Source organism: Molossus molossus, unplaced genomic scaffold (genome assembly GCF_014108415.1).
Source record: "Molossus molossus isolate mMolMol1 unplaced genomic scaffold, mMolMol1.p scaffold_m16_p_17, whole genome shotgun sequence".
In the NCBI taxonomy this organism is placed as follows: Eukaryota; Metazoa; Chordata; class Mammalia; order Chiroptera; family Molossidae; genus Molossus; species Molossus molossus.
Genome location: NW_023425352.1, coordinates 55,930,743 through 55,952,722, shown reverse-complemented (window position 1 = coordinate 55,952,722; position 21,980 = coordinate 55,930,743). Strand labels below are relative to the sequence as shown.

General features: G+C 39.3%; 1 protein-coding gene across 12 annotated transcripts in view; it reads right to left on the bottom strand.

The window, feature by feature from the left end:
* The window catches only part of KAT6B (lysine acetyltransferase 6B), a 196,124-nt gene that overhangs the window by 25,861 nt on the left and 148,283 nt on the right, over positions 1 to 21,980 (bottom strand). For 9 of the 12 annotated variants that reach the window (XM_036265067.1, XM_036265068.1, XM_036265066.1 and 6 more), the window contains 4 exons: positions 21,158 to 21,273; positions 19,879 to 20,020; positions 16,219 to 16,380; positions 13,066 to 13,159 (listed from right to left, as the gene is read on the bottom strand). In XM_036265067.1, the coding sequence (XP_036120960.1) occupies positions 13,066 to 13,159; positions 16,219 to 16,380; positions 19,879 to 20,020; positions 21,158 to 21,273 (514 nt within the window). The remainder of the gene's footprint in view (positions 1 to 13,065; positions 13,160 to 16,218; positions 16,381 to 19,878; positions 20,021 to 21,157; positions 21,274 to 21,980) is intronic. The other 3 variants (XM_036265070.1, XM_036265073.1, XM_036265077.1) reach the window with 1 other exon arrangement.

Here is a 21,980-nt window from a genome sequence, read left to right as displayed (position 1 = left end):
GCACGTTCTTGGTTGTAGGTTCAATCCCTGGACCTGGTCAGGGTCATGCAGGAGGCAACCAATCCATGTGTCTCTCTCATATCAATGTTTCTCACTCTCTCTCTCTTCCTCTCTCCCATTCTATCTTAAAAATAAATAAATAAATAAATAAATAACCAATTAAAAAAAAAATAGCCTCAGGTGAGGATTAAAAAAAATTATGTAGCCCTGGCTGGTTTGGCTCAGCGGTTAGAGTGCTGGCTCGCGGACCAGAGAGTCCTGGGTTTGGTTTCTGCTAAGGGCATGTGCCTCGGTTGCAGTTTGTTCCCGGTGCCGGTTGTGGTCATGTAGGTGGCAGCCACTCCATATGTCTCTCTCATACTCGATGTGTCTCTCTCACATTGATGTTTCTCTCCCTCCCCCCCCCCCCCCCCCCGCTCTATCTGAAGATCAATGCAAAAATGTCCTCGGGTGAGGATTTAAAAAAAAATTATATACACACACACACACACACACACACACACACATACACACACATATATAATCTATGGTTTTCCCCCTCCACTCTTTTCTTTTCCTTATAATTTATCTGTTGATAAACTGGGGCCATCTGACCTACAGCATTTTCAGTCTGGAGTTTGTTGACTGCGTACTTGCAATGCAGTGCAATTTGTTCCTCTTTCCTTTGTGCTCCTGCAAGAGGCTTAATCTGACTTGGGCAGCGCCTTTGACAAGACTACAGGTGATGGTATGTTCCTCATCAGGAAGCACATAATTTTGGGTTGTCCCCCTTTATGCAATGTTTGCGGCTGTTGATGTTCAATGTCTAGATCCATTAATTCATTGGAAGAATTGCAAAATGGTAATGTTTTAATTCTATCATTTTAATTTCATTTGTTAGCTGGAATATATGTATTAAAAAATGCTTCCCCGCCCTGGCCGGTTTGGCGCAGCGGTTGGAGCGTCGGCCTGCGGTACTGAGAGACCCGGGTTCGGTTCCCGCTAAGGGCACGTACCTCGGTTGCAGTTTGTCCCCGGCCCTGGTTGGTCGTGCGGGTGGCAGCCACTCAATGTGTCCCTTCACATCGATGTTTCTCTCTCTCTCTCTCTTCCTCTCTCTCCCTCCCGCTCTATCTGAACAAAAAAAAAAATGGAAAAATGTCCTCGGGTGAGGATTAAAAAAAAAAAAAAAAAAATGCTTCCCCTTATTTACTATTTGATTACTTAGTGGCACAGTCCATGCAGGAAAGGTAGGTTAAATGCTTCATTTACCAGTTTTCAAGGTAATGAATTGATTCCTATCATCCTATACATTTGTTGTTGTTTTTTTCAATCCTCACCTGAGAATATTTTTCTATTCATCTTCAGATAGAGTAGGAGAGGGGGAGAGGGAGGAAGAGAGGGAGAGAGAGAGAGAGAAATATAGATGTGAGAGAGACACGTCGACTGGTTGCCTCCCGTATGACCCTGACCAGGGCCGGGGAATGAACTGCAATGGAGGCGTGTGCTCTTGACCAGAATTGAACCCAAGACTCTCTGGTCAGTGGGCCGATGCTCTAACCACTGAGAAAAACTGGCCAGGGCTACATTTGTTTATAAATATCATTATGAACATCTGAGTTTAAACATTTGATGAGTTTTAATCAATTATAATTGTTATCTAATTATTACATTTATTGTTCAGTGAAGACTCTTCAAGTTGCATCCTGAGTCCTAATCGTTTTTTGCCTCTTTGCTGTCTAGTATGAAAAGAAGGAATATACCTTTTTACCAAACAAATTTTCTACTTCATTTTAAATGATGATTCAATTTGCCCCCCATAAAGGGCATATGAAAATAAATTGTATAAAGTAAGATCTACCTCTTTTATATCGTCTCAAGATTTCAGCAACACTTTTCCCAATACTTTCTACTATATACAATACTGTGTTAATTAAGAGCAGAATGAAGTGATCACTACCCAGCCTCTCTGTCTTATGACACCCCCCAGTCCAGGCCACCATCACATCTTACCTGAGTATCGCAATAGCATTAGAACTGGTTTCCTAGTTCCAGTCTTATACCCCATCTACATAAATGTTCCCATAAATGTTAAGATCCTGGGACCTGGGTTTCCCAGACTGCTGGGATACAAATCCTGATCCTACTTCTTACCCTCTGTGTCTCAGTTTCCATACCTCAAATGTTTATTATGAGAAGTGAATTACTACATATAAATCACTTTGGCATATAAGTACTTGGCATATAGTAAGCACACAATAAATATTAACCTGCTATTATTATCTTAAAAAAAAACAAACAAACCCTTTCTATTGTATAATCACACTGTACATTTTTTTTCAATATGGACAAATGGGTTACATGCATAACTGAATTACTTTTAATCCACTCAACTATTTTAAGTACTTTATAAACATTAATTTAAAACAATTTTGTTGAAAAAGGAGCTCCTCCATGATGTTAACCCAGAGCAGCACTCAATATAAATACTTATGAAACAGAGGTTCTAAATTGGTAAACATGAAAATGTAGCACTAATATTATAATAAGAATATGTTAACCACAAACCTATGTGGGCCAAAACAGGTCAGATTTCTTTTTTTTATCCTCACTCGAGGACATTTTTCCTCCTTTTTTAAAAAAATTCAGATAGAGCAGAAGGGAGAGAGAGAGAGAAACATCAATGTGAAAGGGACACATCGAGTGGTTGCCACCCACAGGACCCAACCAGGGCCAGGGACAAACTGCAACCGAGGTACGTGCCCTTAGCGGGAACCGAACCCAGGTCTCTCCGGACCACAGGTTGTTGCTCTAACCGCTGAGCCAAACCAGCCAGGGCAAACATTTTTTTTTTTTATCCTCACCCAAGGACATTTTTCCATTTTTTGTTCAGACAGAGTGGGAGGGAGAGAGAGAAAGAGAGAGAGAGAAACATCAACGTGAAAGGGACACATCGAGTGGCTGCCACCCGCACGACCAGCCAGGGCCGGGGACAAACTGCAACCGAGGTACATGCCCTCAGCGAGAACCGAACCTTGGGTCTCTCTGGACCGCAGGCCTACGCTCTAACAGCTGAGCCAAACCGGCCAGTTTTTTGTTTTTTGTTTTTAACTTCCAATAATTTTTCCCATGAAGTGAGCCAAATGGTAAACATGGGACTTCTGAGTACTTTTATTTTTTATCCTCACCCGAGGATATTTTTCCATTTTTTGTACAGATAGAATGGGAGGGAGAGAGAGAGAGAGAAACATCGACGTGAAGGGACACATCGAGCGGCCGCCCCTAGCAGGAACCGAACCCGGGTCTCTCCGGACCGCCGGCCGACGCTCTAACCGCTGAGCCAAACTGGCCAGGGCCAGATTTCTAACTAGTATTTTCCTATCATAATTCCAAACAAACTAAAGAAAATCTTTTGCCTTACCCAAACAAATTAATATTTAAAAAAATAGTACCTTACACCTAGCTGAAATTATAAATGTGCTGTTCAGAAATACCATCTTGAGAGGAGGTTTTTTATCTTCGAATATTCTACTTCAAACATAATGTCTCTACAATAAGCTGGAAAATATGTTTAAGGGGACTAGTTCCAGAACCATGTAGAGCACTAATTTCAACCAGTCAGAACAAGCCCTTTCTTGATCTTATTTTAATATTGGAAAACTGCTTCCCCTACATATATCTAATCAGGAAAATGGGAGAGAGCTGAAAGCACTTCGAGCCCATGTGTTCCTCTTACACGCAGCCTCACCTGGCTGTGATGACTCCTTTATGTGTTTGTCCACTACCCTGTGGACAAGGACTGATGATTTATCCTCATGGTCTCATCCTCTAGGCTGACCCTGGCACAGTCTATGTAAAGCATGTTTACTGAAAGAAGGGACAAATAAATAAATAAGTGGAAAAAAACAAAACAAAGACAGAAGACCTCTGAGATCCAGCACCAATTCTGCCACAAGCTTGCTGGGATGAATCTGGAAGATGTCAGCGATACAAAGAAGAGAATGGACTAGATGTGGGCATTCATATTATTCATTTACTCCCTCACCAAACCTCTCTTGGGCACACCCACTACGTGCTTGGCACTGTGCTCAGAGCTTGGAGTTCAGCAGTGAACACCTGGTCCACATGATGGTACTACTAAGGTTCTATTTAATGCTGAAGACTAGGTTTTCTCAGACTAAGTATATGAATGAAATTTGCCCAGTAGTGGGTTCCAAAATGGCTCATTGCAAATTCTGGTCAATGTTAGAAATCCAAGCAGACAAAAGGTTGGGGGGGGGGGGGGGAGGCCCACCTGCATTCTGAAACGTGAAAAAATTCTGAGCTATGCAAAGCAGAACAGTAGCTGCTGATTGTATGGTTCAGAGTTACAATGTTTTCACTGAAGCAATGAATGTGAACTATTCTATAAGAGCATCTCAATGCATTCAGTAACAGTCAACCTCTGAATAAATCACCGAGAGTTCAATTTTCAACCTCATGCTATCTTTATCAGATTAAAATATATTGTACTTCAGCCCAGTGTAATATAACAGTCATGACAAGGCTTTTAGTACAACATATTATAATGAGAAAATAAGGAAAAATAGCCATTTTCTTTATTATATTAAACTAGAATTCTATTAAAATATATGTCATCATTATACTTGATTACACAGGTCAAAACATGCCTTCCAGTACCCAGCAAAAGTCTGCGGATACAGCTCTGGTCCTGTCTTCCAACAAGTGTCAAGTGGAGCTGGGGGAGGGGCTCCTATCTTAGAAAAGGCTATGAAGGACTGGAGCACCATTTCAAAAGCATAACTTACTATTCTTTAATGATTGCTTTGACTGTGCTCACCCAGAGAGAACAGCTGCTGGGGAAATGGAGCAAAGAGAGCAGCTTTCTTGACAGTTTCTTAAGACTCAAGTTAGAATTTTCCTTCCAAAGTAAATGCACAAGGAAATGAGTTACCTGATAAAACTAAGGAAAAGATAAGTGTCTCTTCAACCAACTGTGTGAAAATGTGAATTCTTCCGCAGCTCTCCTTTCTCTGCCTAAGGTTTGTGGTAGATAATGACAATCTTTTTCCTGATTGCAACGTATGTGACGCTAGGATAAAGGCGTATATGAACAAAAGTGCCAGACCGTGGAAAAGGCAGGCATACCCAACATCATTTAAGTAAGTAAACCACAGCTGATTGATTATATTCTAATAAAATAAAATTCTTTTTCCTAAGAATCACATGTGAGAAGACAAAGTACATTAAGAAAGCTCTTCCCATGGTAATGAATTTAATATTTGTTCAACAAATAGTAAGAACCTACTAAGTGCCAAGCTCTTCTGGGAAGTGAGCCTGAGGCAGAGAACTAACTGCACCATGAAGCTCACTCTGGATGAGGGAGATGAACCGCAAACAATAAATATATAAAAGACACATGCCACTTTGTAAATGACTTCGCACTTGCACAGCCCAGAGAATTTTTTATGGTCAGTGCCACACACACACAAAAAAAAAACAGAAAAAAAACAAACAAAACTATTAAATAAAAATTGCATAAGGAGGTAAATACCACTTGTCAAATTTATAGCTTCATTCAATTTGCTTAACTCCTCACAGGGCGTGAAAGTGCTTCAGTTATGCAGCATGTCCCTCAAAACCCACCTTTGACGCTTGGCTTATGGGCTCATAAATGGGGGAGATATTTACCCTGCAGTGCACCCAAGAGGGAGTTTATGCCCTAAGTGAGCCCGTCATGAACTCCATTCCATCAGGGACTAGCAGAATGAGCATGTGTTGCTGGGTGAAAGGATGAGGCTGCTCAGGAGGACAGGCACCAGAGTTCTGGCCACCTTGGGGCTGAGGGTAGCATAACCTAGGCCCACCTATACCCATTCTTGAGTCACCCATTGGAAATACAGTCCTAAGTCAACCACAACAGTGCAGAGATGCCCAGAGACCCTTGCCAGGGAAAAGGGATGTCTCACCAGGGCCTGTCAGACTGGGACCCAGCTCCTAGGGGTAATCTGTTCACCCTGACATTATAATCAACTTGCCCTCTGAGAGAAGCTAGTTATTCCTGTACAGTCTTGTCTCCTTAGCATTTACTAACAGGGAAAACATGGTTTGCTGGACCCAACCAACCCAATTCCTAAATTAAAATTTCTTTCTATAGCAGACAGGCCAGTCAGAATTGAATATTTATTTTAAACAAACAAACAATTTCCAGGTAGGATGAAACCACTCTAAATCTCTGCTTAAAAGTATTCTGAAGTTTTACTTAATTTGTGTTTTGAAAAGTTTGTAGGTAGAAGCTCTTTTAAAGTAGTCTATCGAAGGCAGACTGTTAAAACTGAAAGCTTCGTCCTGGACGGTTTGGCTCAGTGGTAGAGCGTCAGCCGGCAAACTGATGAGTAGCGGGTTCGATTCTGTGCGTACCTAGGTTGCGGTTTGCCCCCGGCCCTGGTCGGGGTCATGCAGGAGGCAACCATTCAATGTGTCCCTGTGATGTTGATGTTTCTCTCTCTCCCTTTCTCTCTCTCTTTTTTCTTCCTCCCACTCTATCTGAAGATAAATAGAAAAATATCCTCAGGTGAGGATTAAAAAACAAACCAAAAAAACCCCAAAAGCTGCTAGCTGGGCCCCTGAACCTCTGTGAAGTGCAGCCTGTCTTAGAGATCAGATATCATTTTAGCCAACAGCATCTAAGACGTGAGGAAAGAAGTCTTCCCTTCGGGAGAGTGAACACAATTAGCCTCTCTACATCACGTTCTTCTAGGTAGAGATAAAGTATGTGGCTTTCCTTCTAATTCTGCTTGATGGACCTAAAAGGGCAGAGAAGGGGACAGGAAACCAGAGAAGATGCTTTCTCTTCCTAAGTGGTGCTTCCTCAAGAAATCTGCTAAGAGCTATAAAGAGGCTAAAGGAAAGACATTTAATTAATCATTAGAATCAGAATGAAGAAAGAATAAAGGTGTAGATAATTATACAAGTTACTTCTCATTGAGAAAGAAACTAAGATAGTAAATTGCACCTAGAAGCATCTATCCTTAAAAGTTTATTGTGTATCTTATTTTTCCAAAAGATTTTTTATTGATTTTAGAGGGAGAGGGAGAGAGAGAAAGAAACATTGATTGGTTTGTCTCTTGCATGTCACCCACCAGGAATCAAACCAGCAATCTTTTTATTTAAATCCTCACCAGAGGACATTTTTTTGCATTTGACTTTCAGATAGAGCGGGGGCGGGGGGAGCACTGATTTGAGAGAGACATATCGAGTGGTTGCCACCCACACAACCACAACCCGGGGCCTGGGACAAACTGCAACCGAGGTATATGCCTTAGCGGGAAGTGAACCTGGGACTCTCTGGTCTGCAGGCCAACACTCTAACTGCTGAGCCAAAAGGGCCAAACTACAATCTTTTGGTTCACAGGACGATGCCCAACCGAGCCACACTGGCCGCCAGGACTATATCTTCTTTTTCTTAAATCCAGTTGCGTGCATGCGTGCGTATGCACAGTCATTTTTAAGAAAAGAGAACAAATGGAATGACACTGCTAACCACACTTAGGGCATGACCAAGTTCGTAATTTGTAGGCACAAAACTTGGCCATCTGCACCCATCTAGCAGCACATGCTAATTACAGACTCAGGTTTTAAGCAGACCTCATGAAAGTCAAGGTGAAACCCCTCAATACAGAAGACCACAGAACATGTCTGTAAAGGGAATTTCCTGAAACGAGTGTCTAATCCAGTCAATTACTCCTATTTCCTCCAGTTACAGTTCTGCTCCATGAAGGAAAACCCTGAGACACTCACTGTACAATATTTTAATACTGAATTTAAAAAAAACAAGAATTTAAGCTGCTTCCAAACTTTTATGATTAGTTTACAAATAAATAGGAACTAATTTTAAAAAAATGCCTAAATGTAGTTAACTGATATTTATGCAATTGATAAACTTGTTGTTTATATAGTAGTCACAAAAAACTCAAGTTGAAAGTTTGTAGACTTTTGGACCCAATTATCATCTACCTTCGCCCAAGATTTAGCCAAGGCTAAAACGAAGAAAAAGTTAATGTAAGGTTTAGAATTCTTATAAATCTAGTTAGTATGTTTGATTAATGTACATTAGGAAAGAATGAGGAATTTCATCAAATGCCTTTTTGAAATTCATAATAAACCACCCATGTGGTGATACTTTTTGTTTTCTCCTTAATCTTTCTCCATCATCAGTGCTCCCCTCTCTTCTCTCCACCAATATTCCAGTCTTAAAAACGAAAATAAGCAGACTTGGCTGGTGGAGCTTTTTTAATCCAATGCTTTAAATTCCACTTAAACCATAGTTGCTTCCAAGTATATGACTCATATCTTACCCTAACCTGCTTCTTTGAGGCCGTGAACACTGGTTGGGGGGTAATCTTAGACAAGTTTCTTAATGTCTCTGTGCCTAACACTCAAGATGATTAACAATAACCTACCCCCAGGGTCTCTGCGAGGATTAAGTGAGTTAATGTGTATATTTCAGGTGGTGAGTACCTGAAACACAGCAAGTGCTATAGAAACATCAGCTATGATTATGAAAGTAGTTGTTGAAATGCTGACCTCTTTTAGCTTCTCTGACATAGTTCTCTCCTGATTCTCTTACTTCTGGACTCTTTCCAATTTCCTTGGTGACTTCCTCCATTGACCCCTTAAATGTTGGAATTCCAAGCACTCCATCCTCAGCACTGTTTCCTTACACTCTCCCAGGGTTGTCCTCATCCTCCTGTGGTTTCAACCACCACTGCATGGCCATGACTCACAGGAGATCCCTCTAATTCAGACCCCTGCTGACCTCTGAATGACTGAAAGTTGCATGGAGGTGCCCCAAATCAGTGAGGGCAACATGGTCAAAGCTGCACTCACTACCTTTCCAAGCTCAGTTCATTCATTCATTTAACGAGTACTCACTGAGCACCAGGCAGACTTCTCCCAGCTGCAGAACAATGGGCATTTACCTGCCTCGTCTCCTTGCGTTGTTACTGCCACTGCCGTGGGTCAGGCCTTTATAGCCTCTTACTTCTTAAAATCTATTCCTTTTTAGTTTCAGCAAAAAGTATGAATAGGAAAAAAATAAAAAGTAATTTGAATTCTAGAAATAATCTGGAAATGTATTTCCTTCCTTTCTTTGCATATACTTTTTACATAACTTTATATTTTTCTCTTTCCTATACTCTTGGCACTGCCCCTACACCGAAGTGGGTTAAGGAGTGTGGTCAATAATCGGAATAACGTTGGACGGGGACTGGTGTTATTCCTTCAGAGAAGAGGAGAACAGGGGAAGAATTTTATAACATTCAAAGAAAACTGGAAGTGGTGTAAAGCCAATAGAAACCTACCCACCCCCCCAAATTCCTTGGCTACTAAGGTTTAAAAAAGATAGACTAGGCTGCTGAAAAAATTGATAGCATCTCCTTCTTTGGAGTTACTTAAAATAATAGTAAATAAATATCTTTCTGGAACAATTTAGACGCAGTCTTTGGCAGAAGGAGGAGTTAAACCCTCACGACCTCTCATAATCCTCATCAACCTCCTAATTCAGAACTCAGGGCAAAACAGATTAACCAGATTATGGGTTTTCTAAAGCCTGCTGTTAAGAGACCTTTTAATGGTTATATTTATTTTATTTCTACTCTGTACATGAGCCTGAGGGTCTTTGGTCAGGGGATGTATTTTTAGTAATTCAATAAAAATTGTAAGGCAGGAAAAATCCTTATTTTGTCTACAACAACTGCTGGTTCAGAAAGTTGAAACTACCTGACCACTTGCACATATAATACTCATAGGCATCAGTGAAAAATATAAAGAACTGTGACGCCATGGCTTTGAACACTGTTCTCCAGGACAGTCAAGAGCGGTGGTATGGTTATCCACCAGATCAAATGCTGCTCTTAGAATAAGTTGTCTTTCTCTTCTGAAGACAGCTTGTCTGGGATTTGTCAGAGCAGGGTTCTGCAGGAGGTCATCTACAGAGCTTGGCAACAGTAACTAAAGGACACCAACTCCCAGCCAGCTCAAACCATCTCATGGGATTTGTGACTCTCTGTCCAAAATATAAGTAGGTAGAGGAAGGTGTGACTGTCCTGTGTTGAAGCTGATATTACATCGCTTTTGCCTGGATTCTGAGATTCCCTCTCTTTCTCAGTGAGAACATTTTATTTGTTTTTTGTTTTAATCCTCATCCGAGGACATTTTTCCATATTTTGTTCAGATAGAGTGGGAGGGAGAGAGAGAGAGAGAGAAACATCGATGTGAAAGGGACACATCGAGTGGCTGCCACCCGCACAACCAACCAGGGCTGGGGACAAACTGCAACCGAGGTACATGCCCCTAGCGGGAACCGAACCCGGGTCTCTCTGGACCGCAGGCCAGTGCTCTAACCGCTGAGCCAAACCGGCCAGGGCTCAGTGAGAAAATTTTAAAGTCCTCCCCATCTCTGTCTTCATGCACACATACACACATCCTACTCTTCATCCTCACCAAAGAAGCCTCCCTCCCACAAAACTTATGGTCCTGCTTCAAAGCCTCCCAAAACAGGTTGCTGTTCTTTCTCCCAGGTACTGCTGGGTACTGGGCCACCATAGTGTTCCCTGCTAGAGCTGCCCAGCAATGCCCTTTCCAGCTCACTATTTTTTTCTTTTCATTTTGAAATTTCAGACTAGGTACAAAAAGAGTACCGAGAATTTCATGTACTTTCCACCTAGATTTCTCAGATGTTAACATTTTATCACATCTGCTTTCTTATTCTCAATCTCCCTCCCTGACCTTCCCAGCACCCTATTATCATTTAAGAAATATATATACAGCCCTGGCCAGTTTGGCTCAGCAGTTAGAGTGTCGGCCTGCGGTCCAGAGAGACCTGGTTCGGTTCCCGCTAAGGGCATGTACCTCGGTTGCAGTTTGTCCTCGGCCCTGGTTGGGTTGTGTGGGTGGCAGCCAGTTGATGTGTCCCTTTCACGTTGACGTTTCTCTCTCTTTCTCCCTCCCACTCCATCTGAACAAACACACGCGCGCGCGCGCACACACACACACACACACGTATTTTTTTTTCCTGAATCATTTGAGAGTAAATTGAAGACCTGTTTGTTGTATCTTTAGCCTTAAATATTTTAGTGTTTTTACAAAACAGATCCCTGCTGAGCTCTGAACTTCACTGAGAGTTGCATGGAGGTGTCCAAAATCACAGTGAAGGCAACATGGCATAACCACAAATGATCAAAATCAAAAAATTACTGTTGCTACAGCACCATTATCTAATCTTATTACAAGTTCAAATTTGCCCATTTTCATGAATGCCCTTTCAAGGAAAAAAAAAAAGTTTCCCCATCTAGGATATTTTGAATTTAATGATCAATTATTAAGTCTCTTGAGTAATCTGGAATAACATGTCAGTCATTTTGGGGGGAATTTGATTTTTTTTACCTTGACTTATTTTTTACAATGTCCCAAATCAGTAGATGAAAAAGCCTCTAGACAGGTTGGCACTAGATGCTAGAAGACCTTGAACACTGAACTGAGGAGTTGGCCTTACTCTCTAGGCACACAGACTATCAACAGTTTAAGTCTTGAATGGCTACTAGGCATACCAGAAATTATATTTATATAGAACTCATAAATGCTGGCCACAAAAACTCTAGAACAAGCCCATTGGATTTTCCCTTTGAACTGATTACAGCTAGGACTCTGTAAAATAAAAATGGTGAACTCCTGGTAAGATGGCCCTCCATGGGAAAACTAGATCAGGAAAGAACAGATAGGATTAGGGTAATGAATTAATGACTAGAAATGTTACCCCAAAATACAAAGATAATAACAATACTTCAAAGATATCCTTCAACGTCAATAAATCACACAAATCAGTCCAAAACTGCTATATCATTATCTTACACCCAGATTTTAATATTTCAATATTTAATAATATAGATTTAAATTTTTTTCTTTACTGATTTTTGGAGAGAGAGGAATGGAGAGGGAGAGAGAGATAGAAACATCATTGAGAGAGAACATCGACTGGCCACTTCCTGCATGTCCCCCGACTGGGGATTTGGCCCACGTGCCCTGACCAGGAATCAAACCGGCGACTTCTTGGTGCATGGGTTGACACTCACCCACTGAGCCACACCGGCTGGACTCTAATAATGTAGATTTAGACTCAACCTATTTCTTCATTGTTTTCCTTGAGCACATTTACACCGTGGTGTTTGCATCTGATGTACCTTATGAAGATTACACAACTTCCTGTAATTTTCTTCTTTCAGTTCAAAATCAAACTACAGTCTGGTAAAGAAGCAGCACACAGTTCCTAGTAACCGATTTTCACATTGTCAGAAATAAGTATCATCATGGGATACCTGGCCTTCTTGTTATCTGGATATTTTGAGTCAATTCTCCAAGTGTAGCCTTAACACTACATTTACACATCCAATATAATATAAAGGAGAAAAATACTACCATTTTCTTACCTATCGTGTGCACACTTATATATATTATTGCAGCTTTAATTGAGGAGACTCAAATATTTCTTGGGCAACCTCTAGTTACAAACATTGTAATAATTTCCATAACAGAAAAGAGAATTGAACAAAACAAGACAGTTATTTCTACTAGAAAGGCTCAAAGAACAGGCTTCCTAAATAATTGTTTTTCAGAAGATAAATATTCCTTCCCTGCTCTGTACTGTACAAGATTATAGACAAAATTTTAGAAACCTGAAGATCCTTTTAAATAACACTTTCTTCTGCTTTAATCGCAAATAATTGCCTCTTTTGGTGCTAATAAGCATGAACACCACAGAATGGAATGCAATTCTGCCGGTCATTCAGGGTAATGGCTTTGTGAGCCAGTGACACTGCTGAGAAGTCTAGTCTCAGTTTCCTGGAGTATAATAAGTGAGCAGCAGTAAATTTTTCACTGGAGGAAGATTTTCTAACCTATGTAAATATAAACAGAAAGCCCATTATCTATTGATAAAAACAACAAAGGTTAATAAAGTTTCGTGTTACTCTTTCCTTTAACAGCCATCAGTTCTCTGGATCATGAAAGTAAATAAAGCACTTCACTTACTGAAATCAATGAGAAACCGTCCAAATCCTTGCCTTTGGTGCTGGGGCATGATCATTATGCAGGAGACATTATACTTCTGCTGGCAAAGCTTTTCCTGAGGGAAGGAGACACAGATCAGGTATGTCAGAACTCTGCTGAAGTGGGCAATTCCTTGCACCTGCACCGTCCTTGTACAACAGTCCACTAAGGTAAGCCAAAGTGTCAGGTGAGGATCAAGCAGAATAATCCTACTGTTAATCAATCAAACCATCAGCTAACAACAAACAATCAACTCTAGGCATGCCTCTCAATTGTGTCTTTATTCTTGAGAGCCAGAACCATAAAATATGAATCAAGAGTCCAAGGAAATATGAGCCAAATGAAACAACACAGACAATATGGAAGAAATGCTTTCCTTATTCTAAACAACTTGGGAGATGGGAGGAAAAAAACCAGAGTCACGCAACGTGGTAAGTTAGGACTTAGCAGGCTACGACGTTACGTACAACCTACAATAGCAGTATGTCTTCTGCCTTTGAGCAAATGCCCCAGTGAAACTAAAATGATATGTGTGTGGGTAGATTTGCACAAACACATTTCTCCTTTGAAGAAAAAGTCAAAGTAAAAAGCTAGAGAAATAATTAATCTGCATCTCAAACCAGAAATACAAAACAACACAAAAGAGACAACAGCAATAAGAAATCCCAAAGCCTCCAAACAAAAATGAGGTCAAATATTACCAACAGCCTGAAACCAGGAGGAAGATTGGGGAAAACATGTTCTTATAGCTAAGGAAGAATTTGCAATCTTCATGGGTGTGGAATCAGAGCGGCAATATTTTATGCAGATACACAGAAGCCGCCAAAACCTACACAGAGAAGATCTGCAAAAGGCTTTTGAGGTTGTGAATGCTCTGGCCAAATATAAACCACAAATAAGATTGACCACAAATGGTACTAACCACATCAAAGAATTACTTCAGAACACCCAGATCTTTAATGAACCTATTTGAAAGATCACAGGAAATGGTTGTGGAAAAAATACCCTGCAGGGAAGAATTAAAGATTTCTTTGTGAAAAGATATGCTTCCAACTTTTGTACATTTGTAGCTGTCTGTGGATTCTCTAAGAAAGGAGGAGGAAGAAATAATAGCAGTTTTCCTAAGAAACAGGATTGCCCATCATTAAATGTGAACATCAATGACAAAGATTTAAATAATTAGTCTATTTTGCAAAGTTAGACAAATGGGTCATTCTATCTAAAAAGAGATATATCCTGGGTTAAAAGGATTCATCCTTGATGCCATTCTTCTCTTTATGCTGAAGTCTTCCTTCCTATTCCTAGACAACTTTTTGAAATCCAGCTCAACAATGATCCCCAACCCCCAACGCATTATTACAGCTAAATCCTAATCTTTGGATAAAATAACTGCGCGTTCTTTCTCTCCTCTTAAGAGCACCCTCTTTATGTGCTTGGAAAGGCATATGCATGTGATAATTGACACTGAATTTTTCTAGGTCACCTTGGCCATTCTCTGACTATAATCTCTAAAATTTGGTTTAAATAAAACTCCAAAGGGCCATAGCCCTTCACATTCCAATGGACACATTAGAATATGGTTTGATTTGTATCTAGTCTTTTAACATCGTTATTTTTTAGATGAACTTTTGTTTTACTACACTGCCAAAGAATACTGATATTCCAGTACAGTAAGAAATGACAATAGTTGCTGCTACCTTATAAAAGAAACTGTGACAAAAATGAAAAAAAGTTGAGTTTGTTCTGAGTAAAATGTGGGCCCCCTAAGAGTAAGAGAGGCAGAGACTCAAATGACAAGAGTCACCATCAACCACAGACCCAGAGGCCAGCCAAGCCAGACAGGGACAGCAGGCACCATTAAGTATCTATGTTTACACTCATATATATTTAAAGAACACCATGTTCTACAGGAAGGACAATCATAACCACTATTCTTTTTAACTTCTCAGAAAAAGAGATCTTTACATACATACCTATAAAAAAGGTAAGATGTTTTATAAATTATATAAATAGATTTCCTATTTAAAGTTTTATGTTGATTATGTCATCTTTTAAATCTGTAATGTACAAATTAACTTTCTTCTTTTTCACTTTAGAGTTTTACCAAATATGCAGATTAAAACACTGAGTGCTGTCACTTACTTGTATTTTTATTTATGGTCTATGGGTTGATTTCTTAAATTTAGAAAAACTACAGTTTGTAAAGGACCTTCATATATATTCTATCTTTTGATCTTCCATGAAAATGACATTTCTATAAAGCACTCCATTATGTAAGAGTAGAGTCATTAAAATTCATTTATCACCTAATATAAAAAAAAATCATAGAAAAATAAAACACAGGGTTTGAATTATTTACCTTTTCTGCCTAGAAGTCTCATAATTACCATTCTGGCACAGTAAACTATTTCCTAAGTGCCTAAGTATAGTTAAGGTCATTACCTGGTAAATATCTCCAAACTCAGTTTTCCTTTATTGCATATAAGTTGTTTCTCAGAAGGCTTTGAGCAGAAGAATGTGAGAAAATCACTCTGAACCAGCAGAAAAGACAAACTACATCCACTCAATATAGCAAGGGCTTCCCTATGTTAACAACTGGGGAGACTCAGGCCTTCTAAAGGCAAGGCTGCCTTAGATCTTAAAACAACAGCACAGAGAATAAGAGATGAAAGAGTAAAACCAGTCAATGTATCAGCCTAACTGTCCAAATGCCAGTGTTCTGATTTCCTGAGATACTGATGACCCCAGAGGAAATGCAATGAGGAGAAATGAGAATCACCTCTTAAATGCTGTGTTACATAGAAACCTTCATGCTGACACCACTTAGGGGGAAAGGAAATAAGCTTAACATTTAGAAAGTCAAAAATGCTAGTGGTCTACAGGCAACCATCATGACATTACACGGATGCTGACAATCAAGACAGCAAGCAGTGCTGAGGTCCTTTACACACATCCCAGGCACAATGTTTATTGGTTTTGTTTTTAAAAAATGAGCTCTGAACAAGAACCTGAGCTTTTCAGAAACATATGTCTCTTATTCAAATTATAGTGATAAAAAAGCCCTGCTCAAAGAATTGGGCTCTACCAAAAACATTCTGAAAAAGAAAATGAAGGTCATACTGGCTCTTGTTTTACCTTAGAGAAGTATCCAACCAGATGACAGCCCTTTTCATCATTTTTTGTAAGGACATAAAAAAGGAATGGCTCGACATCATAATACAACGTTTTGTGGTCCAGGAAGAGCTTGGCTAACAAGCAAAGGTTTTGGCAATAAATTTTGCTCATATTCCCATCAACCTAGCAAAGAGAAACAGACAACATTATTTAACATAAAAATACCACTCAATATAAAATTGCTTCTTTTATATGGTGTTTGGAAAGTATATAGTTTTATTTCCAAATCCCAAACTGAGAGATTAAAACACTCCATTAAACAAGTATAAAGTTAAACAGAAAATAGGTGTCACTTGGCAAATCAGAATTCACCTTTTCTCTTAAATTAGGGCATAAGATAGCTTAAATTTCTCTTTAAGCTACCTGAAGAAAGGCCAAATCATTAACAAAAGAGTAATTTTTAAAAAATGTTTCATATTTATTTATTTATTTTTATCCTCACCTGAGGACATTTTTTCATTTTCTTTTTTGTTGTTGTTGTTCAGATGGAGTGGGAGGGAGACAGAGGAGGAGAAAGAGAAACATCGATGTGAAAGGGACACATCAAGTGGTTGCCACCCGCACGACCCAACCAAGGCCAGGGACAAACTGCAACTGAGGTACATGCCCTAGGCGGGACCCGGACCCAAGGATCTCTGGACCACAGGCTAACGTTCTAAACGCTGAGCCAAACCAGCCAGGACCAAAAGAGTAATTTTTATTTGCAATTTATTATGAGTTAAAAATGAGCAGGCACGTCCTCTCTGCTTGAACCAAGTAAACCTGAACTAAAGAAATGTAAACAGATCAAAATACTGTTCAAGTAAACTAAACTTTATGTTGTTTTCAAAAGGGCTTCACATAAAAATGAAATAAATGAACTGTATTACTCTGATTCTTCAGAAGTGAGGATTAGCAAAAGAGGCTTCCATTTTGGTTTTATCCCAAGCATCATTTTAAATATAATTGGAAAAGATAAAATTTTTATGTTGGGAATACTTACAGAGAAAGTGAGATGAATTTCAACCTACAGTAAGTACCCTGATTACAGTCTACTTCCCTTCAAAATAAAAGAATCAAGCTGTGATACTGATGGCTATAAACAGGAGGCTAAGCACAGATGCCAATTTCTTTGATCAAATGTAGTTACTTGTTGAAAACAGAAATCACAGCAGATTCGAGAAGAATTTCCCCAGCATTTTTCTTAGGGGAAATGGGTATTTGCTAACCAGAACTCTTTAACAATGAACTTGACTGTTCTTGAGTCTCCTGTGGACCATACAGGATCTCATATTGCACAAATTATTTTTAGACTTCATATAACTATTTCCCTTGGATGAAACCTAGGTCCCACACATAGCAACATAATCAAATATGGGCAATGGACACAGAGGCTACAATTCTCTCTTTAATTAAAGAAAGTTTTTATGTATTTGAGAGTGCAGTCCTTTTGGAAATGGTAGTATATTACAAAAAGGACAGACAAAGATATCTGTGAACCAGAAAAATAGAGATAACAATGCCAAAGCAAAACCTTACCAGTTGTGAAAGGTCTAATGTGGCATGCTTTCAAGAGTGATAGATAAAAAGACAGTAAAGTAGTAACCTGTGATTATTCTTTACTTATTTTATAAGATACATAGGAAACTGCTAATTTCCTAAATCCTGTACTCTAAGAATTAACTTAGATTCTAGAAATAGGGACCTTGGTCCTTATCCAATCCAATTTCTTCAATTATCTTTATGAATAAATTTTACACGTCTGCTGACTTTTCCCTCTCACACCTCTGTATAGTCCACAAGCACCTGCCTTAAAACAGCAGACCATTCTCACCAGTCTAACAAAACTGATTCTCTTACCCTTAAGAAAATTTTCCCTGGATTAATGAAAACTTCAGCCCCACAGGCAGATTCATGCTGATTTATTTAACAATTACTTAAAAGCCAACAATGGGTTTTGTCCCTAGGAAACAGTGAGACCATGATTTCATTTCATTTTGGTTAAAACAAAGGATCCAAGGGGCCAAGGAAGAAGCCATCAGGAAAGCTGAACTTGGACATTAATTAAGCCTCAACTGAGAACAGCTCTGCTGTCTCAACTGGCTAGGGCTGGCAGGGAGCACCCCAAGACTGACACCAGGAAGGACAAGCAATGTGTATTCATTTGGCCTTCCTTCTTGCCCAGCTGTCTTCACTGGGTGTGATTTTGCCCCTTGGGACATGGGCTATATCTGGAGACATTTTTGGCTGTTACAACCGGAGGGGTGGGGGTATTACTGGCCTTTAGTTGGTAGAGGCCAGGGATGGTGCTAAAAATCCTACAATGCACAGGACAGCCCCTTGCAACAAAGAATATCTAGCTTGAAATGTGAATAGTGCCCAGATTGCGGAACCCTGTGCCTACTCTTTAGTAAGAACTAACATCCAATCTTCCCAGCAACAATACCCTTCTTCTTTCAAGTCTGTCGAAAGAGCCTGATGTAACCAGGAAGAGGGGCTTTAAAAACTCACGAGACACAGCTGGAGTTACCAGTGTTCTCAGATCAGTCTTGGGAGAAAGCAGTGGGCCCACGCTTGTCTGCGAGGGGAGGCCTGGTCCATGACAGAGACTTATGTATGACCCTCCTATATTAAATATAAGGCAAGGCATCATAGACCAGCACCAAAGAGAAATGTGGGGCAGAACAACGTATTTCAGTCTGAACAATTAAAAAAAAAAAAAAAGAATCCTAAGTAAAATTGTATTTCTGAGAGAAAAATACCACATCTACTGCACGAGGAAGGCTTGCTTTGAGCACCCAGGAACAAAAAGCAATGTGCCAAGATGGGTAACAGAGAAGAAAATAGGCAGGGCAATAGAAGTGCTCAACTGGAGTGAAGAGAATGAAGGGAAGAAAGAAGCCATGTAACAGGCAGTAACATGAAAGAAAGGCATGGTCTCCTCAAGGTGCAGCAGACTCAGTTAAACTGGGTCCCTGAAACTGACAGTAGAACGTGAATAAACAATGAAATGATATAGAGGCAGACCTTTTGCTACTAAATCAATTCTGAAAACACAAAATGTCTTCAAGAACCCACAATGACAACCACACAGCCAAAAGGGTTCCTGTGAACAGCAGAGTTCTCCAGGGGTGGCCATCTTCCCAGATAGGGAGTGGGGGGAGTCCCAACATCTGCTGGGGGCTCACCAAAAGGATTATTACCTCTGCCAAAAAATGGATGGAAACACAGGTGGTTGTGTATTGGGGAGATATGTACAGCTGCTCAATTCCCTGGAAGACTGAGCACCTGCCAGACATTGGCTGGAGATGCTGAACAAAGCTCATTTCTCCTGCCAAAGAAAGGAGAATTTACAAAGAGCTGAGGAGGTCATAAATTCACTGGTGAACATATCTGGTGCAGACAGGGACTTGGGGGAAGACAAAAAAGTTAATATGATGAAGTAGGAATTCATTAGCAATCTAAATGGTAGCTTAATATGGTTAGACAAACATTTCAAAACATGGAGATATTTTAAAGAGCTGTCTAAATTTCAATGACAAAATTGAATATACTTTGCACCGTCTATAAACAATTCAGTACACAGTCAATAATTAGAAATACTAAGTGGCAAAGCTGAGTTTTTTATTTACACATGCTTACCTCAAATACTGAAAGGTCTTTCCTTCGATAAATTTCATTTGCTGGAGGATGAAACCATCCACATTTCTTTGAGTGTCGTAACAAGATGTTTTTACTCTTCATATATTTAAGACAGAATTCACACAGGTAAAGCTTTGGTAATCTGTTAAAAATTTTAAATCAAAGAATCTTTCAGATTGCTTATACTGTTTAGGGGGAAAACAAATATTGTTCAATTTTCTCTAAGTCATAGGAAGGCTGTATAATAGCATTTTTTAAAAGCAGTTTCAAAGAAAAGCTGGTAGTAAAGAGAACATAAAAACCTTACATTATTTTTCAACATATCTGTTGCCTTAACTTTGTGAACAAATCATTTGTTCTCTTAGAAATGTCCTAAAGAAAGAAAGGTTTCCAGAACTGGAACCACTACCCTAAAAATCAACAATAAGGATAGGATCCTGTCAAGTCACCGTGCATATTTTTTCAAATTTCAGATTGCATGTCCTAGTTTCAATAGCATATGTGGTCAGTAGTGTAACTATAATAATCTTTTACTCAGAAAGAAGTGACTTTATTATTTTAAAAAATAATCTGCATACTTATAAGGCTGAAGAGTCCTAGAATATAATTGTTTCTACTTGTACTTGGCAGGGAGACCACTTTAAAGTCAGTGTCATAGTTACGTATGCTCTAAGGCAGTAAGTGTAGGGAAGTCAAGACCTTGTTTGTTTCTACTGTTTCATGGACATTTCTGAGTAACAAACATTTTCTCTTCACTTTTAACAAGTTAGTCACAGATGGCTTTAAGGTAAATATTTGGGGAAGGGGTCTCTTAAGCCTCTCTGATCTACATTCTCCCATTTTTCCTTCTTTTGCTACATTTCAGTAAAAAACTTGAAAATAAAATGCCACAAATCAGAGATGAGACCACCCAATTAGTTTCCTAAACTAACCAGGAAAAAGGTAACTGAAAAGAAATGATCAAATATTTTACAATGGCTATTATTTTCTTGATTTGGTTTCATGTACAAACAATATTTACCCAGTTAACCAAAGAGAGAAATCATGGTCTAGAAGCTAAAAGGCAAATTTATAACCCTCATAACTAAGGAGTGTTAGGAGCTTACATAGAACAGGAAATACTAGAAAAAGATACTGCAAAAGTAATGGTTTTGAAAGCACTTAAGATCTACTATCAAAATTTATGTCCTGAAAATAATAAATTCCTGCTTTACAATTGCGATTTTTCCTTCTTCACATATATGACATTAAGCTTATACCTGCAGGCTTATTCCATTACCTTGCATATTCCTGTGGGTAAGGCGAGGAGTACCAGGTTTGGATTTCATATTTCCCAAATTCTATTACAGAAGGGTACCGGCCACAGTCTTCCACTCCACTTTCACACTCTATTTTCTGTCAGAGAGGAAAAAAGGAAAATAAATAAAATGTAAGTATTAGGAAGGATTTCTTCACTTACATTTTGGTTCTTTCTCCAGTGGATATGAAAACCTATCAAGACCAGAGCCCTAATCTTAATTGTGAATTTTCATATTGTTGAAAAAACATAGGCCTTGTGAAATAATAATCAACTTTCTGTAAGATTTATATATAAACAAACCAATACTCTAAAAAACAGTATCACCAAGACAGGATGAGTATGATATAAATACAAATGTCTACTGAACTAAATTCAATGGTCTGTTGCAATGTATAGAAACTGAGGAAATTAGAAGATGAGGAGGCTACTGTATAGACTTACAGTCCATTGTTCCTCCATTAAATATTTATCCCAATTGTAATTAAATAATCAACTGTGAAGTCTGCATTTTAATACCTGTCTCCTCCTACTCCCCGAATTCCTGTGCAGCAGGCTCCACGAGGTTAAGAACCTGACTGCCTTGTTCACTGTGGTAACCTCAGTGTCTATCTAGCACAGTGCCTGCCACAGACAAGAAATGTTCTTGAATGAAAAGCCAGTGTTAGCATGTTGGAAAGAAACGGCTTTAGAATTAACAATATCTTTCAGACAATGGCCTGCTGTTCATCCTGTTTCCCTATGAATATCAGAAGTAGGCTAAAAAAATAGTACTATTTAAGGACTTCAAATTTCAAACACTGGG